The 24,937-nt window shown below is 38.7% G+C and overlaps 2 protein-coding genes across 2 annotated transcripts; both read right to left on the bottom strand.

Annotated features, from left to right (window-relative positions):
- Nucleotides 1-5,147: 5,147 nt before the first annotated feature.
- On the bottom strand, nt 5,148-11,121 carry LOC115788496 (polymeric immunoglobulin receptor-like). The gene is made up of 8 exons (XM_030741532.1): nt 11,076-11,121; nt 10,543-10,869; nt 9,580-9,900; nt 9,156-9,455; nt 8,425-8,502; nt 7,967-8,068; nt 7,538-7,614; nt 5,148-5,670 (listed from the first exon to the last, which is right to left on the bottom strand). The coding sequence occupies exons 1-8, from the start codon at nt 11,110-11,112 to the stop codon at nt 5,485-5,487; spliced, it is 1,428 nt and encodes a 475-aa protein (XP_030597392.1). The 5' UTR covers nt 11,113-11,121; the 3' UTR covers nt 5,148-5,484.
- A 5,870-nt stretch (nt 11,122-16,991) lies between these two features.
- On the bottom strand, nt 16,992-21,231 carry metrnlb (meteorin like, glial cell differentiation regulator b). Its single transcript, XM_030736558.1, has 5 exons — nt 20,927-21,231; nt 19,652-19,835; nt 19,341-19,566; nt 17,929-17,988; nt 16,992-17,375 (listed from the first exon to the last, which is right to left on the bottom strand). Exons 1-5 carry the CDS (start codon nt 21,019-21,021, stop codon nt 17,059-17,061), a joined length of 882 nt encoding a protein of 293 aa, XP_030592418.1. The 5' UTR covers nt 21,022-21,231; the 3' UTR covers nt 16,992-17,058.
- Between the last annotated feature and the right edge of the window lie 3,706 nt (nt 21,232-24,937).

Below are 24,937 nucleotides of genomic sequence, written 5' to 3'. Positions count from 1 at the left end.
CCCTCTGATGAAAGCGTTTCATAATTTGTGAAATAGCTGACATATGCCATCCAGTGTGGAAAGAAGAATTCGTAGACTTCACATAAACTGCACTGTTAAAATTAAAAGTCTTGAGCTGAAAGAGTTAACTAAAAGTATTTAAGTGTAAAGAATTGAAATGAAAATCACTCACTGAATGGTTCTGTTGAGTGTTATAGAATAGAATAGAATGCCTTTATTGTCATTATACAGGATGTACAATGAGATTGGAGGGCCACTCCTGTTCAGTGCCATGCAATAGAAAAATCTTTTTAAAAGAAAAATATAATAATCTAATATAATCTAAAATATACAGAAAATTAAATGTACAAAAATATATACAGAAAATAAAATGTATTAAAAATACAGAAAATAAGAGAATGTATAAAAATATATACATTGTAAAAAAAATAAAATAAGTGTCCATCCATCCATCCATTCATTCGCTTCCGCACATCCTGTTAAGGGTCGCGGGGGGGCTGGAGCCTATCCCAGCTGTCATAGGGCGAGAGGCAGGGTACACCCTGAACAGGTCGCCAGCCTGTTGCAGGGCCAACACAGAGGGACAGACGACCTTTCACACTCACATTCATGCTCTCATTCACACCTATGGGCAATTAACCTAACCACTACGCCACCGTGCTGCCCTAAAAATAAGCCCTAAAAATTAAATAAGTGTATACATATAATAATGAAGATGGTGAGTATTGCACTAGTGAATGAATATTAGATATTACACAATATAGGAGTGATAGATATTGTTCAGTATGAATAATATAATATTGCACAGCAATGTGGGTTACAGTGGGTGAGTGTGTGAGTTCAGGGTGGTGATTGCTCTGGCGAAGAAACTGTTCTTGAGTCTGTTTGTTCTGGCTTTGATGCACCTGTAGCGCCTGCCAGAGGGCAGCAGGTCAAACAGTTCAAAGCCAGGGTGTGAGCTGTCCTTGATGTTTTTGGCTCTGCTGATGCAGTGGGAGGTGTAGATGTCCATCAGGGAGGGGAGAGGGCATATCAAGACTTATCTGCTGATTTTGTTCTCAGTTAATTAATTACTTGGCTCAGAAGTATTTAAAAAAACTTATCATAGAACTTAAAGTGACACTGTCACAATCCAACCAACAGGCAAACCCGAAAAACCAAAACTGCTGAATTCACACATTTAAGAAGCTGAGTGCGTGAAATATTGGTCTCATTGCATTTTGATTTATCACAGTTGCAGTGTGAATTATCAAAACAATTATCAAAACTATTTTTTAGTGAAGTTCAATGGTCAATAACCCAAGAATTTCTACAATCTCAGCTCTATAAGTTCCCCATACATTTGGTACAACAGCTAACCAGTTCTGTCAGATAACGTAGAAACAAACAGCCTAACACATTTTCCTCTATCGGTTTTAAGTTTTAAAAAGTTCTGAAAATACAGAAATAAATAGTGTAATTGTAAGGGAGGAATTGGAACGCTGATTCTCTGGTGGCTGTTTGACGCTCGCCTCTGAGTGCCGGTCAGGACACAAACTGGAGATCGCTCAGTCGGTTATAGTGCTTTATTGCAGGTTTGGGGTAGGGGTGCGTGGGTGTGTGGTTCTACAAATCAGCAAACATTACAGTAAGGTCAGTACACTGACTCAGGTAACTGTCAGAATGAAAGTAATTTCCACACATGCATACCAAGTCAAGCAACATATACATACACAAGAAACAATAATAATTAAACAGATATAACCCAGCTAAACTTATAAATAAAGGAGTAACTCCGTCCACCTTAGCTCAACCCTACTAATAAAAGGTCACAGGGGCCATCTAGTGGTGTAAACTGAAAATGGCATCCCTGCCTCGCTAGTGCAAAGGGTAACATTATTCACCAAAGCCCCCGGCACACAAGCTACAAATGGGCATAACACAGAGTATAATGAAGCATGCTGTAATACTAGTACCTTGTGTCTAAACAAGCTACACGGCAGGCTATCTTAGCAGCTACCATGTCAAAGGAGCTAACAGTGGCGGCTAATGAGCTTTTGCTGCTATCTAAACTCAGTCAGAATAACTCAAACATTCAAACATACATGATACATTAATAAGCCGTCAAGAACCAGTCAAACATTACCGATAGGAACTACTCACTTTAGGTCAAGAACACACCACCACACGAACTGGACTGGACTGGTTTGCTCGGCAGCCCCACTCCCATGCTCAACATACCTGCAGGTGAGTGAGGAGCATCACTTCCCCTGACAGTCCAGTAGGTGGGGCGTTACTACACAACAAACGTCATAAACATCCATCCATCCATCCATCCATTCGCTTCCGCTTATCCTGTTCAGGGTCGCGGGGGGGGCTGGAGCCTATCCCAGCTGTCATAGGGCGAGAGGCAGGGTACACCCTGAACAGGTCGCCAGCCTGTCACAGGGCCAACACAGAAAGACGAACAACCTTTCACACTCACATTCACACCTATGGGCAATTTAGAATAGCCAATTAACCTAACCCCAGTAAGTGCATGTCTTTGGAATGTGGGAGGAAACCGGAGTACCCGGAGGAAACCCACGCAAGCACGGGGAACGTCATAAACAGAAGACACTAAATAGGTCCGGGCCTTTCTAACAGTAATTTTATACTTCAGTGCAACACTTAACATTGCATCAAATTTGTGAAAGAACGGGTTGCTCTCAGAATGAATTTGAGTGTGGTTCCATGATAGGACTATTAAATGTTCCACAGTCGTTAGTGGTATTATAACAAAGTGGAAGTGATTGTGAATGACAACAACCATGTTGTGGTAGGCCACATAAATTCTCAGAGCGAAGCCAGCGGATGCTGAGGTGCATAGAGCATAACCAGCATTCCGCAGACACAAACCTCAGACTCAAACCTTAGACCTTCAAACTTTATGTGGCCTTCAGATTTGCCCAAGAAGGTTCATGGGTGGTTCCAAGGAGAACGGTAATTGTCTGACTGGTGGAAGGGCATTTTATGGTGTGGTTGTTTTTCAGGAGTTGGGCTCAGCGTCTTAGTTTCAGTGAAAAGCACTCTTAATGTTTCAGCATACCAAGACATTTTGGACAATTTCATGCTCCCAACTGTGGGAACAGTTTGGGAATGGCCCCTTTCTGTTCCAACATGACTGTGCACCAGTGCACAAAGCAAGGTCCATAAATGAATGGATGAGCAAGTTTGGTGAGGAAGAACTTGACTGGCCTGCACAGAGTCCTGACCTCAACCCAATAGAACACCTTTGGGATGAATTAGAGCAGAGACTGTGAGCCAGGCCTTCTCATCCAACATAAGTGTTTGACCTCGCAAATGTGCTTCTGGAAGAATGGTCAAAAAATTCCCACAAACTCTCCTAAACCTTTCCCAGAGGAGCTGAAGCTTTTATAGCTGCAAAGGGAGGGCCAACATTATATTAAACCCTGTCTATTTAGAATGGGACGCCACTCAAATTTGTATGTGTGTGAAGGCAGGCAAGTGAATCATTTTGACAATATAGTCCATAATCTATTATTTGGTGTGTTCATCCAGTGCCATGACATTAGTGAGTAAAATAGTTATAAGATTAAGTACAGCATTTATAAAAATATCAAAATGAACAAACACAAAAACTAAATTTTACAACTAACATACATGAAGCCAACCTTAATACCTATTAACGAGTAATCCAGTATACTCATCTCAAATACTGCAGCATAATTCCTCTATTTGGTATGAAACTAAAACTGCACCAGCAGAGGGTTCACTGTGACATACTAACACGTGACACTGAAAGTGTGACTTTTGTGAAGGAAGTTGGATTTTCTGGCTTGTCTGAAGAAAATGAAAGTTCAGGGTATAAGTCAAGTCAATCAATGAGTAAATGTAAATGCTTTTTACTGCTCTATTTCAATCCAATCCAAATACCTTGAACTGACAGACTCTTACAACATGGCAGTTTGACTAAGGCAAAACACACAAACAGAAAAAAAAAAGATTAAAAATGAATATCTTGTTAAACATATTACTGTATGGCTCAAATTTGCACTTTGCTTATTTATTCACTTTACACTCATGTTAGTCATTAACATTTGCAGTTTTCTGCTATTTCATAAAAGTAGTGCCACATAAATGCTCCTTTATGTCAATTAATAAAAAAAAGTTGCTTATATAAAGCAATAATAAAAGAAGAAACAATAATAACAAACTATAAATGTATCATTATAAATTCAAGCTTTGCAGGACAGCACTGTAGGTGCACTGCTTAAGTAAAACTATTAAAGCATTACCATGAACAGACTTCAGTTGATAAAGGTACTCTATGGGGGAAAACAGCTGTTATATGAGGTTATGACACCAGATGAGGAATCACTGACTGCTTGATTGCATTTATCTATAACTGCTTGTGTCAGAAATTTTCAATGGCAAGTAATCAAAAAAGTATCATAAAATGAAAAATGCAGTGAGTAAATGTAACATTTTACTGCCTTTTACTGCTCTGTTTCAATCCAAATACCTTGAATTACCAGACTCTGACAATGTGGCAATTTATGTTTACATAAGAAACAAAAATAGATAAAAAAAATTAATGTATTGTTGGGTCGTGGCCCGGTGTCCCTATGAACTTTCCTCCGGCAGAGAGAATCCTATTCCCCCCGATCCCCACTAATTTGTATATTCCATCTCCTCCTGACCGGGAAAACTGCCAGCCACTTTCTGAAGTGTGCTGAAATACCCCTTACGACAAATCTTACAGGCATAGTAAATAATACAAACCCCCCTGGTTAAGGACTGCCACTTCTAGACATAACCCACCTAATTAGAATTTATCCCCATAATACTCATAATCCATGTTATCCAAACATAGTCAGTAATGTTTCAGAAGATACACAGGCATAGAGTGAGATAAAACATAAAATGAGGTGATGTGATGTAATGTGAACATGATATGGGCATAAATGAATATGAGGCCTCATGCACAGTGTAAATCAAAGTATAACATGCCTCAGCCCTAAACTACCAATCCAGTATATATATGACCCCTATTACTACTAATAGATGATACTATGAATGAATACTATAACTACTACTACCACAGCAATAAAAAAAAAATATCACCAACAGTATTATTAAATTAAATCATATGGCCCAAAACTGTATTTCATGTTCTTCACTTATTTAATCATTTCACATTTCATTTCATTTCAGTCATTTACATCAGAGGTTTTCCACAATTTCATGAAAGCAGTGCAGATTATGTTATTAACAATACGCAATAAAAATGAAAGCAAAGTAGCAAAAGAGTAAGAGATGAAACTATAAATGTATAAAGAGCAGCTGTTTCTCGTGGTAAAACAGAAACCACAACAATGTTTTCAGAGACAATGAGAAGTCTGGATCCCTGTACATTAACATCTGTTAATCTTAAAGACGAATCAAACACAACAATCTTTGTACAGTTGAGACCCACAGTTCGACCTCAAATGCACGCTCTGTTTATCTTCTATTGGCTTTATGGAAATTTTCATTGCAGTAGATTTCTTCAGTTGTGACATTTTCATAGTCTGGTTCATCTTCACTTGCATCATCATCATCATCATTGTCATCATCGTCATAGTGGTTACAGGCACTCTGTTGTTTGGAGGACTTTGCGTACATCACAACTTCTTTGTTTCCATAATTCTATTCAGAAACCAATGAACAACACATGATGTTATGGACATATTTTATAAAGCAAACATTCATCCTACACTAGCACAGCTAAGATTACTGCACTGTGATCGCATGTCTCTACCAATGAGTATAACCACATCTATCCAGACTCATAATATGAAGACTTGGAAAGACTTCACAGTAAGAGGTGTAAAATGCGTTATGTTTAGCCAACAGTTTAAAAAGAACAGCAACAGCTGATAATGCTTCAAATATTGCTGCAAAGAAGTTACATAGTTTATATAGTTTTCCTTAGTTTTAGGGTGGGAAGATGTTGTGATTTCAGTGCTATTTAATTAAAATTGAATTGAATTAAAAGAAGCTTAAAAGTTTAAAAATGGATGCTCAGCAGTATAGAAGGCATAAAGCTGTGGTTCTCTATGTGTAGCCTGTGGACCGGTGGCTTTCCTAACTAGCATTTCATGCTAACCTTAAATACCTCAATGAGAAAATGCTCTTCTATAAATTTCTTTAATCAACAGTTACCTTCAGACTATGAAAGTGCGAAACCAGTCAAGGGAGTACTTCTCTTTTTTCGCTTCTGTTCTAATCTTAGCAGATTATACCTTCCTTAAATTGACAGATACTGCTGGTTGCCAAAAACATTGCGGTCACTAATTCAAATCAGTTCACCTCAAAGTGTGTATACTTTGTCTGTGTGGCTTAATTGGCACTCAGTCATCCTACATTTTAAGAACCCCGGACCTGTATAATTGACACAATTTCAAATAAGTATAAATGATAAAGCCAGTTGTGGGACATTGTGAAATTTCAGCCGTGCCACATTAAGAACAAACTTTAGACTTTTGTGCAAAGGTCTAAAGCCACCCTTCCTTTCTTTGTTTTGCTTCAACACAGTCTCAACTCTTTCAGGCAGCTTTCTTGTAATTTATTTAAGCAGTCTTCAGGACAAGTTCTCCAGGCTTCTTGAAGGACATTCCAAAGCTCTTTTTTTGGATGTTGGCTCCCTTTTATTCCATTCTCTGTCAAGATGATCCCAAACTGCCTCAATAATGTTGAGGTCTGGGGAGGCCAGTGCAAGATTGATAGTGTTCCATCATGTGTTTTTCTATTCAGGTATGCTTTTACTGCATTGGCAGTGTGTTTGGGATCATTGTCATGCTGAAAATGGAGCTGTTGCCAATCCAGATGATTTCCAGATGATATTGCATGATGGATCATATCTGATGGTGCCTTTCTGCATTTATAATTCCATCAGTTTTGATAAGTTTCTCAATACCGCTGGCTGAGATGCAGTCCTAAACCATGAGGGAGCCTCTATCGTGTATTATAGATAGTGTAGACGCTCACTGTTGAATCTCTCTCCTGACCTTTTGTGTAATGACAGGTTGAACCATAATTTTCAAATTTGGATTCATCACTCCAAAAGACCTGTTGCCACTGATTTTCAGTCCAGTTCTTGGGTAATTTGTCTTCTCTCTCTGCTTCTCTTCCTTAAGAATGACTTCTTGAGAGGTTCATCCCATGAGTTTGATGCCTTTTTTTTTTTTTTTTGCTTGAGCAAAAAACAAACAAACAAACAAAAATTCCTCTGACGGTGGTTAGGGACGAGGACTGGACTGAAAATAATTTAAAAAGCAGCTGATTCTCAAAGCATATTTTTTGAAAGACCTTCAGAAAGCCTGGATAACTTTTTTAAAAATTACAAAAAGATCTGGCTCCTTGGAAGTAAAATATGAAGAAACGATGGATGGCTCAAGACCTTTGCACAGTACTAAGAAGAAAATATGTTAGTTGTGTTATCCCACATGTTTCTAATGACGTGTGTTATATAGATACAGCACACTATTAAAGTTTTGGACTTAAGTTCTCTTACATCACTTGCTGCTGCACCCATCACTTCCTCTAAACCTTCTGCCTTTTGTGTTTTTCTGTTCATGACAGCTTCATCTCCTGAAAACACACAGCATAAAACATGGTTATGTTCTTTTTGCATGCATATTTGAGTATGTGAGTCTGTGCATATAGAATAGAATGCCTTTATTTGTCATTATACAGAGTGTACAATGAGAGTGGATGCCACTACACTGTAGAAAGTCACATATAGATATATATATAAAATAAAATAAGCTGTATAAAAAATAAATTAGATAAGTATATACATATAAACATGATGTACAGTGGGTGAGTATTACACTTAGTGAATGAATATTGCACATTGTAGTATATAAAGTGATAGATATTGTTCAGTATGCATAATATAAATATTGCATATTGCACACATATCTATGGATGTAAAATATACCTTTTGCTTTGTAATGTTTGCACTTATAAACCATAACCACGAGGACACAGATCAGAAGCAGTAGCACAGGGGGTACAGTGTAAACCACATACAGTGCTGCATCTGAAAAACAGAAACCAAAACAGAACCCAGTAAAAATACAAACTTCCTTTTTACACTCAAGGACAAACAGCAGAGATGTCAGTTTAGATGATAATTTTCTTTTCATTAATAGGTATGTGTATTTTATCATAACAGTTGATTACTGTTGCGCACGCCAATGACTGTGTTGACACTCAGGATCATTTTGGCGTGACCTACATTCACTCCCAGTGAAACTGTAGCTATGAAACCATAAACATTTCCAAAAAGTAACGAAAGCTTATGGAGAAGTAAGATATTTGATCTCCCAACATTGAGCAACAGCAGTACACAATAAAGGACACACAGTGTAAAAACTGTATCTTTAATATGTTTACCTGGAACTTGTGATGGAGTTTTTCCAATAGTTTCCACTGTGGTGGTGGAAGGTACGGCGCTGGTGTGCTGCAGAGAGACTGTTGGAAAAAAAGACTTAATGCTCTTAACAACCACCAGGACTCTGGGGTTGGCTGTCAGTTGGGTCACTGAAACTATTCAGTCAACTGAAATTAGATTGAAATTTTATTCATTATACAACAAAACACACAGCAGATGACCACCTAACCATCATCTATCTCTTACCTTAGGAACATAGGGTGACACTGACACTGATTAAACTCTGGTGAAATACCTTTGGACAACTGTTTTACCTGCTTATATGGAAAAGAAACATAATTCCTTTCAAAGTAAATGTTTTTCTTTGAATTTAAATTTTATCATAATTATACTGCATGCCTCATAATATGATTTACATATAAAAATTATAAATATTCATTGTTTCCATTTCTTTTCCCCAGCATGAACTCTATGATGTGTCTCTATTAAACCCAACAACTAATTTAGGTAGTGCAGTTCAGCAGTGCTAGATGAGATTCTCAGTAGCTCTATTTCTGGCACTTTTTCCATGCTTGGTGTGAAACACTGTGTGGGCAGTTTTGTTATTATTCTATCGCACCACAAACAACTGAACTACCAGCCACAGTCACAGTGGGCTGAAAAAAAGATCATAACTCACTCACTCACTAACTTCCATTAATGTAATTTTCATCTAAGCATGTGTTCATCTCACCAACTGACAGCTCAATCTTGGTGTAGTTTCCAACCCTCCACTGTGAGTCAGACCCACACCAGTATGTCCCAGCATCAGCTGCTTCCAGCTCTGTGATCCTCACTGAGAAAGAGCTGGAAGAAACATCATCTTGCAGCGCGAATCTGCTTTGACTCGTCACCGTGTCGGTGCAGTTTTTGCGGTGGTCTCCCTTACAGAGGAACTTCCTGTTATTTCGGTGTTGTGGAGGATAAGGACACTGCAAAGTTAGTGGGTGTCCTACAACTCCACTTGTTATTTTTGACTCGTCACAGCACCACTCTGTCAGATTAAAAGAGAAAAATGATTTCAGGATCATCAAACATTCAAGTTTCTTAAAGAGCGATTGACAGAAACCAATGTTTTCTTTGGGCTGACAGAACGAGTTATAACTATGACCTCTCACCTTCAACTTCCAGCTCAACAGCAGAGAAATCATCCAGGTCAGAGTTTCTTTGGACACCACAAAGGTACGACCCTGAGTCATTTTGGCTCAAACTGCTGATGGTCACTGTGAATTTTCTTGACTCCTTTTCATCATCAAGTCTGAATCGTCCATTTTGTTTGTTCTCAGAGGTGATCAGTGCCTGCTGCAGACATGTGGAGGGCCGGTTTCCTCTGCAGATGTACTTCAGATTGTTCTGGTACTGAGACTCATACGGACAACTGATGGACTCTGAATATCCTTCATGGCTTTTGATTTTTCTTGCACTATTACAGCAGCTGTCTGTCAAAAACAGACAAACAGAAGATGTTACAGCCACAGAACAGAGATATGACATTTTATATTCAGCTTGATGTTGTTTAAAATATTTATGCTTCTTCACATACATTTGTGTTCTCAGCCAGCCATTACTCTCTACCGAGAGTTCATTGACTTCATACTTTAGATTCTTACATGTTCATCTGTGCGGCTGTGCCTGTATGGATTCTTACAAAAAATTAGAGCAAACTGAAGCATGCATAATGAGTAAAATGAGTAAAACTAATGTGCATCCGTAGGTCATTTTTACTTTTCATCAAATCAAGCTACTGATCACTGATCTTTATGTACACTGTATCATCAACAGTTTAATTTTTTAACTTCTTTTCCTTAAGCAGGAGAAAGAAAAATAACAAAACTCTGGTACTTTTATAATGTTTAGATTGTCATGATTACACACAAAGTGACATGATTGTGAGAGTTCATTTTGATCTGAATTTGAATCCTGCTGACACTGGGTATTTATTTATCTTATTCCATCAGAAGAAAAAGGGAAGTAATCCTTTAGCACATTTGTCACATTGTAACCTCTGCAATCACAAACATCTTTTACTTGACTAAAACTTGAATTTTGACTGCAAATACACTCAGGAAGTGTTGATTTACCTTCCACTAATTTCAGCTTGACTTCAGTGTAGATGTCTTTCCCGTTTCTGCTCACTCCACACCAGTATGTCCCAGCATCCGTGGAACGAAGATCAGAGATGGTCGTTGTGAAGATTCGTGCCCTTTTCTCATCATGGATCATGTATTTATTTTTCACGGGGTTTGATGTTGTGATAAGAACGTCACTGTGACCACAGTCATTCTTACACAGGTACTTCTCATAGGACTCATAACCCTGACCATAGGAGCAGGAAATCTTAAGCTCACCTCCCAGATAACCAGTAACATGGACAACCTCTCCTGCACTGGTCACACACCTCAGAGCAACTGTAAAGACAGTAGAAAAAATATATCATTGTTTATTTCGTTATGTCAGCAATCATAATAGCAATGTTACTGCTGTATAAAGACAGGACCAAGATTGACAGAAATGTGGTATTCTGCTCCTAACTATGAAAACGCATATACACATTTAATCTGCATCTACCTTTAGTGTTTATATGTTCTCGTATTTACTCATTTAAACAACTTACTGCAGATGGTGAACAGCAGGTTTCCACGGTTCCACATCTTTGCTTGGCTTCATACAAATGGAAACCTAACAGGAAATGTACTGAAATGTGACACCCACAGTTTGAGTCTTTGCAGCAGTGAAGCCTTTCAGTTCTGCATTTAGATCACAATTTTTTAAAACTCTTACAGTTTTGCATTTGCATTTTTAATGCCATTCAAGCTGATTAGATTGGTACTAAAAAATAGAGTTTTGTCTCATGAATTTAATGTGTGCATCATTCTGGGATTTAAACTAAAAACAGTTTGATTCATTCATTTGGTAGATCTATTATTTTCCTGCCACAGAGGGGCACTACAACCTAATATCATAATGATGAGGTTCACGTACAACAGGACAATGACTGACCACGATTCCCTGATTTAAAATAGTTCTGAATTTGCATTGTTTTTAAGATTTGTTTAAATGGCTTTGAGTCACACAATTACGTGACCATTTAATATTTTCCTTGTGGAAAAGATGAGATAGTATAATGCATTGTTTCATTAATTTATCATTTATTTTTAACAGTGTTTCATTTTTGTGGTTTCTAGTGTACCTCAATTTGGGTCATCAGCACGATTATCCTAACACTATCCATAACACTATTCTATCAGATTTCTTTATTTTTGCAATTGTTCTTAAACATTTTGGTAATTAGGTGATAAAAGAATCATTCTGACAGATGATATACATCAAAAAATATTTACTTTTTTCTTTTAATTTTTTTTGTATTTATGAATTTATATTTATTTGTTTGTATTTGTATTTATATTAATGAACATGAAAGAAATATTTTAAAAAGTGCATTTGTGATACATATAGGATAGATTTATCATATAATTATGATACATTTAAGACATAATACATATTCAAGTTTTTATTTAAAAAATACACACACATATATGTATATGTTGACACTGGGTGAATGGTGGGGTACACCCTGCCCTGGACAGGCTGAAAGTCTATCACAGGTCTAATAGAATGAATCTGTTGGCACATTTTAATCAACTTGTTTTCTCTTGTTTGTTTGTTTGTTTTAGATTTATTTATCTTATTCCATTAGAACAGTGAGTGATTTGTCACATATCATGTTAAAAATAATTAAAATAAAATAAAGGGTCACACAGTAACAAGAGGAGCCTATAGAGAACCTATAGAGCTCATCTTGAAATAGCAAAAGCCTGTCATGCCAGACATGACAGGCTTTAAAAAAAAAAAAAGAACAGTGAGTGATTAACACTAGTGTTATTTACTCACTCTTCCAGTATAATTCTGCAAAACACCAACATGCATCTACTTCTGCTTATTGCTAAAGATCATGTTTTATTTTCATTTTCCATTCTATATTTAAAGGTTAAGTGGATCAGTCTCTAAAGACTATGGAGTGTTATATACACCCCCCACCCCCACCCCAACCCCCAGCTCCCTCCTCCTTTAGAAACCAGACATACTTACAACCTAAAATATTGTGCTACCATGTAAAAGCAGTGACCCCACCCTGACCGGTGCATTATAAAATGCCACTGGTGGTATACAGTATGTGGGTGGAAGCATGCATGTGTATTTTCCCTGAGCTCAGCCATTCCCTGGACTCCAGCTGACCGCTCAGCTGTGCCTCTCGCATACCGCAGCACAAACTGTTTCCATATCTCACACACACTCACAGTGAAAGGTTACCATTAAGACTCCTGTACAGAAGGATAAGTGTGTCCTGAATTAGCGAGGATGCCAAGGCAAGCTGGGCTGTTGCCAAGGTGGGTTGCCAGGGGGTGTTGGGTGTTTGCAATAGTGGGTTGAGTTTCTGTAGTGTAGCCTGTGTGCATGTTGGCAGTGTGCAGGGCGCGTGTGTTGTGGTCTTCTCAGACTACAGCCCAAGACAAACTCATCTATGCTACACACACACACATGCACACACACACACACACATGAAACTTAGTGTGTTAGGATTTTCTAGGGTGTTATATATAGGTGACCCTTCCAGGTCTATAGGGTCTATCTTCAACCTTGATGGTATGTGTTGATGCCTCCCTCTATATCTCTCCTCATTTATTTATCTAAATTAAAGTTACATGTGAAAATAATTTGGAGTCACTAAATCAACTATTATTACAACAAAACATTTTTTAACAGAAAGTCTACAAAAAAGATGTGGGATAGGTCTAAGAAAAACAGAGACTGTATATAAATGATGGTTGTACTGTAGCTTCAGCAGGCAATAAAGTGAAGCTATTGTAGAAATGTCATTAAATTGGCATTATTTTCATTTATTAAAAAAAAAAGTCAGATTTCATAGAGTACAAGAAAATGACTCTACTATTCACCTGATCTGTAACCTCAGCACAACTTTCCTGATTAGTTTTCAGTTTTCAGTGAATCTTACTATAATAGAGGGTCTTTACCCACAATACAAAGCACCTTGAGGCGACTGTTTGTTGTAATTTGGCGCTATATAAATAAAACTGAACTGAACTGAATTGAATTGAATTGATAAAATCTCTGAGTCTGTGTGTTTGCTTGTTTGTATGCAAAACTGTCCTACATCATCAGGAGTTCAGCAATAAAGCATGGTATGTTTTAGGGCCCTGAAGGTTCTTATCTATATCAATATGAAGACATCATGTTGCCTGGCAGCCACGTAACAATGGACTCGTTTTTAGGATTTATGCACTGACATCACCTTATGAAAGCATCCTAATCCTAGCCTAATTTCATGATTCCATGATAATAACATGTCATTTATATCCAAAAAATATGAATTACAAACAACATATTTTATACATTATAAATTACTAATTGCAAAAACAAACTTATCTACCATCACTCTCTTTTTAAAAAAAAAAAAAAAACTTTTTCAGTGTGATAAAGTATATTAATTTGCCAACAGCACAAACAGGCCAAACAATACTGTAGCAAGGACATGCATTAACATTGTTAAGCACTTACTGCACACACTACATTTCAGGTGATATGTAGTGCCTGTATTTAGTTTTTGGTCGATAAAGTGAAATCCAGTTTGGTTCTTGCTTTTCTTTTAGTTTCTCAGCAGTTATGAAACAGATGCATTTGGTATTTGATATGTAAAGGTGCAAATTTAAACTCACTCTTATTTGCATTAAATCTGAATCATCTTGTCTTTAAAGAGTGTTTTCTGTGTGAACATAAATCATAAGTGAGAATATCTTAGCCAGTCTTGAACATTCTTTATTTTACCTATCTCCTGTGAGGTATCCAACTTTATGAAAGTGCCGTTTTTGGAGTATTTTTTCAAGTGCTTGCAAGTGTCCTTATGTAGCAGGTTTGTCAGAACAACTCAAGAGAATTTTCTCCAAGCATGACATCCCAGCGTGCTTCAGACCCAGCCACACTCTAAGACAAAAACTGGTTCATCCCAAGGACAAATCTCCTAAACACAAGCTAAGCAACATAGTGTATGCAGTGCAGTGAGGAATTCTCAGATATCTACCCTACAAACATATAGATACTGTTTTCAAGATGCTAATTTCACATTTTGGACCGATAAAGACAGATGGTTAAAAGGGGAGTAAAAGAGGCCAACTATCTGGATAAGTGCACATGACACCAGGGCACCCTAGGTTGCAGGTCAATGATTGATTTTGTAATCGTATCATCAGATATGTGGCTGTGTGTTCTCGACTCTCAGGTAAAGAGAGGAGCTGAGCTGTCAACTGATCACCATCTTGTGGTGAGTTGAATCAGGTCATGGGGGAGGATACTGGACAGACCTAGAGAGGTCCCAGTCTCTGAGATCTTCAGTTCCCACCTCTGGCAGAAATTCAGCAGCATTCTGAATGAGTTTGAGGACACTGAGTCTGTATGAACCATGTTCTGCACCTCAATCATTTAGGCCACCACAGAATGCTGCAGTTGCAAGGTGTTTGGTGCTTGTGGTGATGGTAATGCGTGAACCAGGCAGTAGATGCTGGTGGTGAAGGGAGCCATCAAGCTGAAGAAGGAGTCCTGTCAGGCTTGGTTAACCTGTGGGAGAAAGGGGGTGGATGAAGAGAGGCCAGTCTGGGTTCCTCTGCTTAGACTGCCTGTCCCTGCAACTGAAGATGGATGGATAGATGGATGGTGTCATGAATAAAGCAATATGCTCAGCTCACATAGGGTTACAAGACACCAATAAATATAAAGAAACCAGAGCCAGGCAGCAGTATAATTCAAAAAATAAAACTGAGATAATCCAACCTCATGTCTTTTCCCAAGCCAGTTGGAAAAAGTTTCACCTAAGAGTAGAGAATGGTTTATTCAGTGCTGTGTTACAGGACACATGTACTGTCTCTGCAGACTGAGATATTTGTGTGCTTGAATAGCCATCGTTGTGGGCCTGACTGCAAACTTTAGATTAAGGACATTTTGGCCTGTAATCACTTTCACACACACCTTCAAAAGAATGCTTAAAGGTGAAGATTGAAGGTTAGAAATAAGTTTAAGTTGTGATGGCTGAGGGCTTAGGAAACCTTTATGTTAACAAGTGTCCTCACAGTGATAGTTACACAAGTGTGTGTGTGTGTGTCTGTGTGCGTGTGTGTAAAGGGCACATTCCATCCATTCTTGGTCTTCCTGAGGAAAGAGCGAAAGCATCTCACACACACACACTGTTGACAGCAGGCAGCAGGAAAGGTGCACACACACCCCTCTAAGGTCATTCACACATCCGCCTCCTTTCAGCTCTCTGCCCATCAAGCCCTAAGAGTTTCAGCCATCAATCTATCTGACAGTAGATTTTTTTTATTTTGGTAGGAATGCTTCTCTTGCCATTAGGCTACAATTCAAATCCACTTCCTGAACCTTTATCACTGTACACTGTAGATGTTTAAACTTGAATGCTCATTTGTGAACTCTAAGAGAAAAACATTAGCACACTGGTATCTGAGCTGGACCTGGATGATTATGGTGGAAAATATAATTGCTTCCACTTCTCTCACTCAGCAGCGAACGCACACACATGCTCAGGAGAAGAGGATGCCAAGCAGAACAGTGGCTCATCAAAGCTCCACAGGGGCAGCGACGCCAGCACTGACGCACTGCTGCTCTCCTGCCAGCTTATGGTCACTGAGCACTCATAATAGTTTTTTTTCTTTTGGGTAGTTAGGTGGATAATAAGTCTTTGTTTGCATCCATGTGGGTGGACAGAAAGGCTGGTAACTTTTGGTCCTTCACTTTCTGTTCCTACTACAAACTTCACTTGTCAGTTGTTTTCAATTATCCGCATGCCAACCACACTAAGCCTCTTTGCGCCGTGTAGTATCTGAAAAATAGGGGTAGATTTGTTAGATCATAATGCAGGGTCCCTCTGTCAGGACATACAGATCATACTAGCACATTCACAAACTGAGAAAGACAAGTATATACCTTTTTGGCAAGATAAAGACACATATCTTTATTTTCTGTAAATATATACAGTCCCTTTGAACTCATTAGCAAAACACACACACACACACACACAAAGACTCACAGAGCTGGGTACTATACACTTCTGTCAGAAGAGCCCTAAATTTTACAGAAAGCTTTTTACAAAGCAAACTTTCATTTCAAGAATGAGCAGTATCATCAAGAGAATAAAAATGTTAACCAGTTAGACACAAGTTTAAATTTAAGCCTGTCATTCCTTCTTTCATTCACCGTCACTCAAGCACAGCTTTACAAACATATTTACACATGCAGTAGCAAAATACATCCAAAGGGACATTTCAGTTTAAGGAGCACATTGGGATATTAAAATGTCCAGACTGTTTATAAGATGCACAGCACTGAGAAAATCCCAGAGACATAGCCATAAATCTGTAAATCAGATTATTCCTTATTGACCCATCCATCCATCCATCCATTCTCTTCCGCTTATCCACCCATCTTCCAAATTTTAACCTTTGCATTTTTTTTTTTTTTTTGCTGACTCTTAAGAAGCAGTCCTTGCTTTAAATCAGAGCTGTGAAGAGCTCTCAGTTTGTGTCTATCTGACATGGGTTTGTTCCTGCATCTTGTGCTTTGATGTACAGCTTCACAAAGTCTTTGTAGCGAGGTGCACAGCCAAGCCAGGCTTCTCCAAAATGGACAGAGCCAGTCAAAAGGTACTCATCCTCTCCTGGACGCACACCGCACTGCACAGGAACATTGATACGACCACTCCAACTCCGTCCTCTGGCTCCACCCCAAGCAAACACCCCACTCTTCTGGCGAAACAGTCGTCTCAGAGTCACTGTCACCGGGGAGTGCTTGTTAGTACCTGATGCCACACCTCTTAAGATGCCACTGCCAGCTACAGAGAAAGGAAGCAATAAACACAGGAAGATTAAATCAACAGACCAATCACAGTTTAAATTAAAAATTATTAAATTAAATGGAAACTTTTTAATCAAGAACAGTTAAAAGCAAGATACAATTAAACCCCATTACATTTTAATTAATGTAGGAATATACGTGTGCTAATTGATATAATTTGTTTACACAGCAAATTACTAACAAGTGGACAAATCACAGATGTTGTAGTCTGGGTTGCAACATCTGGTTGTATTTCTGGGAAAGTGCACATCAGCTTGCAGCTTTTGTTATGGCACCCCATATACTTTTATGCTGTAGCTACAGTGATTTTAACGCAGTACTATAAATTGAAATGAAGAATATTCCACTACATAACTCCCCTTTAGTTTTTGTGTGAGATTTTGTCTCTAGTTTCTTGGATGGGCTGCCTGCTGGTAGTAGCTTCATAGTTAATGTACAGACAGACTAACTTTCAAAGGAAATAAGCACACTGTGTTTTACAAAATGTTAGACTATTCCTTTAATGTGTATGTGTGAGGATATTTATTTACCAAAATCACTAGTACACACAGCCATGAGGACCTCTTCATCTGAACAGGGTTTACAGGCAACTGAAATTGAAAACATGACAAAAAAAACATTTCTTTAAAAGAACTATTATAAAACACAGAGGCAATTTCTTCTTCTTTTTTCCTTTAGTTTTTGTATATTTCTCTAATTTAGTTTACCCTTAGCCTATTTCATTCTCTGAGTGTTGGTGGGTGTTTCTCAGACATCTAAAAATGTATAGAGTGCGTTTGAATGAATACAGCAGGTGAGGGAAGAGATATAGTTGGAGAATTACCCCTTGACCCTGCCAGCTATAAAAACAGCTATAAAACACCAAGACACACACACACACACACACACACACACACACACACACACACACACACACACACACAGGAAACTTCACTGAGAAAGTTTTCTCCTTCTCATTATAAAGACAGTCCAGAGCGACTCTCCACCCACCACAGTTCCTCTCAACACCACTTCCTTCATATGGGTGGGCTACTCAAATTTTCCTGTTTTAAGGGGGCTGGAGAAGATCTGATCTTGATTGACAGCTGAGAGACGATTGGCTGACCCTTGTGCTTGACCCTAGTGAGACCTTTTGATTGACCTGCTTGTTTTTATATGTCTGGCTGATACAGGGAAAGAGCGGGAGTGAGGAAGTGTGTGTGTGTGGGGGGGTGGGGGGGTGGGGTGGTCAGAAAGCGGCTGCTGCTAGGTGAGATGAAAAAACAAGGGTGAAACAGTAATGAGCCCTCATGCTTACAAAACCTTTTTTGTTTATCCAGCTCTAGTCTGTCAGGCTCACTTCATGTCACTAAACTGTCAGCTATGAGGAGTTTTTCAGCCAATTAACAACAGATTGTAGACACTTTACAAACCCGTGTGAAGACTGAGCTGCAGTAAGTGGGAACTGACAAAGAGTTAGCATTTCACAATGAGTATTTTCCCTTTTCAGTGTTACAGTACCATTTAAAAAATAAGACACTGCAGGCAAAAAATGCAGTCACTGTTAACTGCTTATTATTTAAATTTTAGATATAATTTCCCACAAGACTGCTCAAAATGGATTGTAAGCATACCAGGATTTCCCATTAATAGACGATTATTTAAATAGTCCCTGCTTACAACCTCATTATGAGATGATTCATTTTTTTTTAATTTTTTGCCATCAAACTAAATTATTCAGCATTTTATGGCCTTGGATTTGTGCTAATAGAGACATAAAGTCTGATTTATAATGAGCATTATGAACAGCAAAACTGAATACTGGGACTCAAAGCTGAAAAGTAGGAGAAAGTATTCAGTATCACAAAAAAATATAGGACAAAGGTCACCAGAAAATTAATTTTACCAGTCACACAAGAGCCTAACACAAATAATGGAGAAGAAAAAACACGCAGTTTTTTACCTAAACCAGGGTGCAGGTATGGGTACATATGTGCTGCTGGCTGCTGACTGGGCACCAGCTCATACTGGAAAGCTGTGATCCGCCGGCTGATGTCTGTCTGTGGGATTGCCTCCACAAATAGTGCCCCCTCTGCCAGACTGAAACAATGCACTGTTCCCTGAGCCTGGTCCTTTTCTGCCAGCAGCAGCCTCAGATCCCCTGCATGCTCCAGGTAAACATGAGAACCCTGAACAAGGAGGGTCAAGAAGACACATTCAGAATTCCCAATTATACACTAAGGCTTGTTTCTTAACACTGGTATCATACTCTACCTGAGAGTAAACTTGAGGTTTTACGCACACATGGAGACCTGACATGTGGCCTGATGAAGACTCTATGTTTGGTCTCAGGTTGACAATGATGGCCCCTGTTGGGTAGAGCCATTCTAGAGATCCCTGAGAACAGCGAAGGTAGACCTGCTCCACATCTCTGCGATGGGACTCGTGGCTCAAACCACTGTAGAAAAGAAGACAATGTTTTGCTTGGTTTTTCCCCATCCATCACATATAGAGTGTATGATAGGACTATAATATGACTAAATACTTAAAATTACTAAATCAGCCTCTAACCAGTACTTAAGAGATTCTGCCCCTGAACATCAGTACCCTACACAACATTTTTGTGAATGTAGAAATTTTGCTAGACAAAGTTAAAAAAACAGAGATTATGATACTGATTACAATAACTCCTGCAGCTGTCTGCCAACAAATCTCTCACTTGTCTCTTGTGCTCATAAGCCACCTCAGCACCAGGAACTGATTAAGCTGTTAGAAGTTTAAGGAGAGTAAACTTTACAACACAGAGTGTAAAGAACAGGCTTTAATTTTTTATGACTGGGGGACTTGGAGGAGTGATCAAAGGCGCCATGTGGCTGTATTTACTTAAGATAGGAACTAGAGACATTCCTGTGATCATACATATATGAAATCTTAAAGGAAGCATATTTTAGAGAAACTTTACAGAGGATCATTGTCAAAAAGTCACATTAAAACCATTCTTATGAACTGTTTGTCATACTGAGATTGTCACTTTCTTTTCCGAAAGTAGGGACTGAAAAAAAAAAATCCGGTAAAGTCATTAAGGATTAATAACGATGTATGAAGTCATTACATTTCTCAGCAATAACCACAAGTATCAAGCTGCCAAAACATCTCCAATTTTCATTGGCATTTCTTTCACTTATTTTACTGACTCATGAATGCCCCTCTTAAAGAGAAAGTTTTTAAAAATTATTTTTAAAAAATGATGCGTCTAATTACTCATTTGATGCCTTCGAAAACTTGTGCAACTGGCAACAGAACTGATTCAAAGAAGCAACTTATCTTTCAACATTTTAGAAAAACGTGGGCTAAAGTGAACAGCACATAAACTCGCAAGATTGTTTAACAAAATCTTAATAATGCACGCCTATATGAATGAACCGTCTTGTCTTTGTCGTCATTTAAGACGGTGAAATCCTTCAAGAATATTAGCCTGTCACTCATAAATAAAAAGCCATCTCCTAAAATGATATTGACCAGAAATCCTTAGTTCGCCTCCATCCTCACCTTCCTCGCCAGCTGCACTGATCGCTGGAGTACTGTGCCACCGCCCGACACAGCAGCACAGCCGCGATCCACTGTGCAGTCCACGGCCGGAGCATGGTGGCCTGTCTGCCCCGGCGGTCACCGGATCCCGCACAACCACACAACACCAGAGCAGCCCAACAAAACTGCGCTCTCTGTAGCTCCCGAAACAAAACTGTCCAGTTAAAATATCACAAAAAAATGCTCCTTTGCGCGCGTGCAGGCTACATTGCTGGTTCAACAGAGGTAAAAGTTGCGACCGATGTTGAAAAGCTTCAGGACAAGAAGTGCGCCCACAGCAGGACAACAGAGCCTATTAAAAAAAAAAAAAAAAAAAAAAAAAAAAATCGCTCCGCACGCACCGCTTCGCTGCAGCGGGGGCGCGTGCCAGCAGCTGACTCCGCTTGAGTGACACGCGAGCTCTCGCTCCAAACCACACCCACAGATCCACCGGAAAGATACGCGATCCCGGCTGAACAGTGAATATACTAGCCAGCGAAAACACAACTAAAACTGGAGCCACTAACTGGGCATGAGCGCTCATATTAGTATGTATAAGACTGAAGAACTGAAAGATACATACAACACACCCAGAAAGTGAAGAGCTACAATTACAAGTCGAGTATAAGACACATCAAACTTGTGTTTGCAAAACTTTTATATTTATCTTCTCTATTATATTTTTCTAATATATTAAGCACCTCATCCCCTCCTTTAAGTCCAACGGGTCGCTTAAAATGCCATTCTGCATTAGACAAACTGCTTATGTGAGTGTTTGAGTGCATGTCGGCTTTAAAAACACATGGATCATATTATCTGCGTGAAAATTAGATCAACATGCAGGTCTGGAACAGCAGCCTCGTGTGATTTCTGCAGCTCCCTCAAAACTTCTCCCCCAAAAAGTTCTGAAATAGTCACTGCCTTGCTTTTTAACGCAGTTTATCCATTCTCACGTTTGGACATTTTACCTGACTGCACTATTCACGTGACTTTGCAACCAACCGCTTTTGACAGTAGCTGCGGTTAAGTTCCAACACCACTGCTATTATAGTCCTGCTGCGAGGTTTCCCCAGTCTAAGTGAAACCTCTAGAAAACAAAAAAACAAAAAAACTTAAACAGTCACATAGGTGGGCTAAATGTCTGTTTGGTTCTCGAGTGGTTTTCCCGTGAGAAAACAGTCAGAAGGCAACCATGTTACTGACTCGTCACATTTCCCCGGGACAGTCAGAGTGATGTTACGCATTTCGAGAAATGCTGTAACAAACTCCTCTACACCCACAGCCTCTCTTCCATAATGTCTCCCTGTGAGACTGAGTTCCCACCTCTGCCAAGTGTGTTTTTATAAGAATATGTGCTGTTATAGCCAGAAAGAAAAGGACTAATTAAGGAAAAAGGCTTTCTGGCTTGCTCTCTGTAAACACTTTCTAAGTTTGCAAAGTTTATGGGCTCAGTCACTCATTTAGGAGTCATATTGCATAAAAAAATTAATTGTTTTAATAAATCTCAAAACGGAAGATTATCTGTTGTAACTACACTTTCGTTGGCTAATGGGTTGTCAGTCGTAAGTCATTAACCAATGAGTGAACGGTGTCACAGACGGCAACAGCAGAAATGCAGGGCTTCAGTACAGGACTTCAGAATGTGTCACGTGGTGTCACGGTAGCTACTTCCATCTTTTATGTTGTCTATGATTTTTAGTGTGCATGCTAATTATTGTTTAAAAAATAAAAAAGTGAATGTGTGTATTTTCCAAAAAAAATGGACGTGTTAGAAGAGGCAGCATGAAGGAAGATGTGAAGGAAAGAAATAATTACAAATATAAGGATCTTAGACTCTTATACTTTACAGATGACTCCCGTATATCATGAAAGAGGACATTGCCAGTGTTAATTACTGAAAGAATTAAATGTTACTGTGTTTTCTAAGTCTGTGTGGACCGAGTCTGATAATTACTAACGCCAACCTGCATTCTTGAACTTGCAACTGAAGTTGAAGGAAGTGCAGTCATGGCAGAAAGTACAATTTATAAAGGGTGGGATGTTTTATGACCACATTTCTTAACAATTGTTCTCTGATGCAACCATGTAAAATCAGATACACGCACACATCTGCTACGAATGTACAAACACAGATTCAGCTTGCATTTGTTTTTCTTTCCCTGGGTCTCTTATGAAATCTAAAGAACAATAACCTCTTTAAGAGGGCACAATTTTGATACATAAACACATAAAAAACGTTTATGTTACCTCACAGAGTGAGGAGTTTTTCTGCCCAAAGGTAAACAGACCTATCCACACAAAATATCCCACAATGTTTCCCGGGTTGGCGACGTGGTTTGCATTACTGTAAATCTGTCCAGAGCAGTTTGAAGGGCAATGATGGTTTTTAAAAAAAAATAGTCATCATCTCTGCCAAAGTTTTATTTTCACTACCTTTGTTATCATAGACACAAAGTGACACATAATCACTGTACCACATTAGTAGTTAGGATTGGATTTAATGTTGGATAAATAGCAGGAGTGAGTCAGGTTTGAGGTGCCACCCACACAGTATAGTGTTTTGTTTGGGGTGAGAAAAAAAAAAATCACATCTACTTGGCAACTAGCTTCTCTCTACACCCCTCTTCCTGTTCTCTTTTAACACTCAAACACTTAAAGGAACAGTTTAACCCAAAATCAAATTCACATTTTCCCCCCTTTGGCCTGGAGTGCTTTTTATCCATCTAGATTGTTTTAGTATGAGTTTCCCAGCTTTGAAAAAGCATGCTGTTAAAATGTCTGTCTTTAATATAGTGGAACTAAATAGCACTTGCCATGTGGTGCCCAAAATACTAAAAAAGTACATTTGAATAACTTTGAACAACCTTTTCAGAAATCGTGACCTGGGTGGTCAAAAAAATCCACAGATCAAAACGGAAAAAAAAAAAAAAAAGCTAACATTATGATTCAGCTGAGTGTGGGACACCATTAATATTTACATCTGCTGAGCAGTCACCTATGTCTTGTCACAGGTAGATGGATGCTTTGTTCTGCAGACTGATACAGTCAGCAGGTATAGTTTGGTAGAATAAAAAATAGTGGTTGTGGGGGGGGCATCAATTTGATTTGGAAGTAAATGTAACCTGTACCTCATGTATCCATGAGGATTTTTCTAGAGAAACAAGTTTTGCATGTGATTTGGGGATTTTTGCATAATTGATTCACTGTTTCCATATTTGAGGCGTAACATTTCTCTGCTTCGTGGTGAAGCCCTCATTCAAAGTGTGAGCAGTCAGGAAGCTATAAGATGCTTTGGATGCTCTAATGGAGCATCTATGAAAGAGAGTAAACAGAGCTTTAATCGGTGTTTACACTCTTGGTGCTCTGCAGACATCAGACCCCATAATGCACATACAGAAGTGGAATGAATGACCCTGACCCTGGAGCCTGCTTGCCCTCACTGGTCAAATAAATCTGTGCGCATGTAGGAAGGATATACAAACATATTCTCACACAGCTGCATGAGCTCTGGCGGTGCAGCTGATAAGAAAAAGAGATAAGAGTCGGGTGCGTTTGAGCGAAAAGAGGTCAGGGGTCAGTGACTGAGGGCTTTTTCATTCACCTGGAACGATACCGCATTCCTTTGTTTTGACGTCTCCCTGTAGAAGAGTTGAGTTTGTGTTTGTGTGTCTGAAAAGGAGACACACAAACATGCTGTGTAAAATGCTGCACTACAAAGAGAAAGCATGCTTGCTATTTGGAGTAATTACCATCTATTTTACCATTTTAATATTATGTAATAGCAGTGTATAATAAAAATAAAAGCAAGTAACTAGATGGTTAAATTTTTGGCCAAATCTCTGGAGCTACATGATGAAAGTAACAAAGCCTATTTAACTGAAACTACATTAATAATGCCAGGTTTTGTTACAATTATAGATCTAAAATAACAAAAACTGATACTTTTGTTATAATTTTTTTTTTATCACCAACAAAACAGAACAATTATGGAGT

The sequence above is a fragment of the Archocentrus centrarchus genome, chromosome 1 (genome assembly GCF_007364275.1).
Source record: "Archocentrus centrarchus isolate MPI-CPG fArcCen1 chromosome 1, fArcCen1, whole genome shotgun sequence".
NCBI lineage: Eukaryota > Metazoa > Chordata > Actinopteri > Cichliformes > Cichlidae > Archocentrus > Archocentrus centrarchus.
The sequence above is the reverse complement of the archived record's forward strand: the minus strand, read 5'-3'. Positions and strand labels throughout refer to the sequence as shown.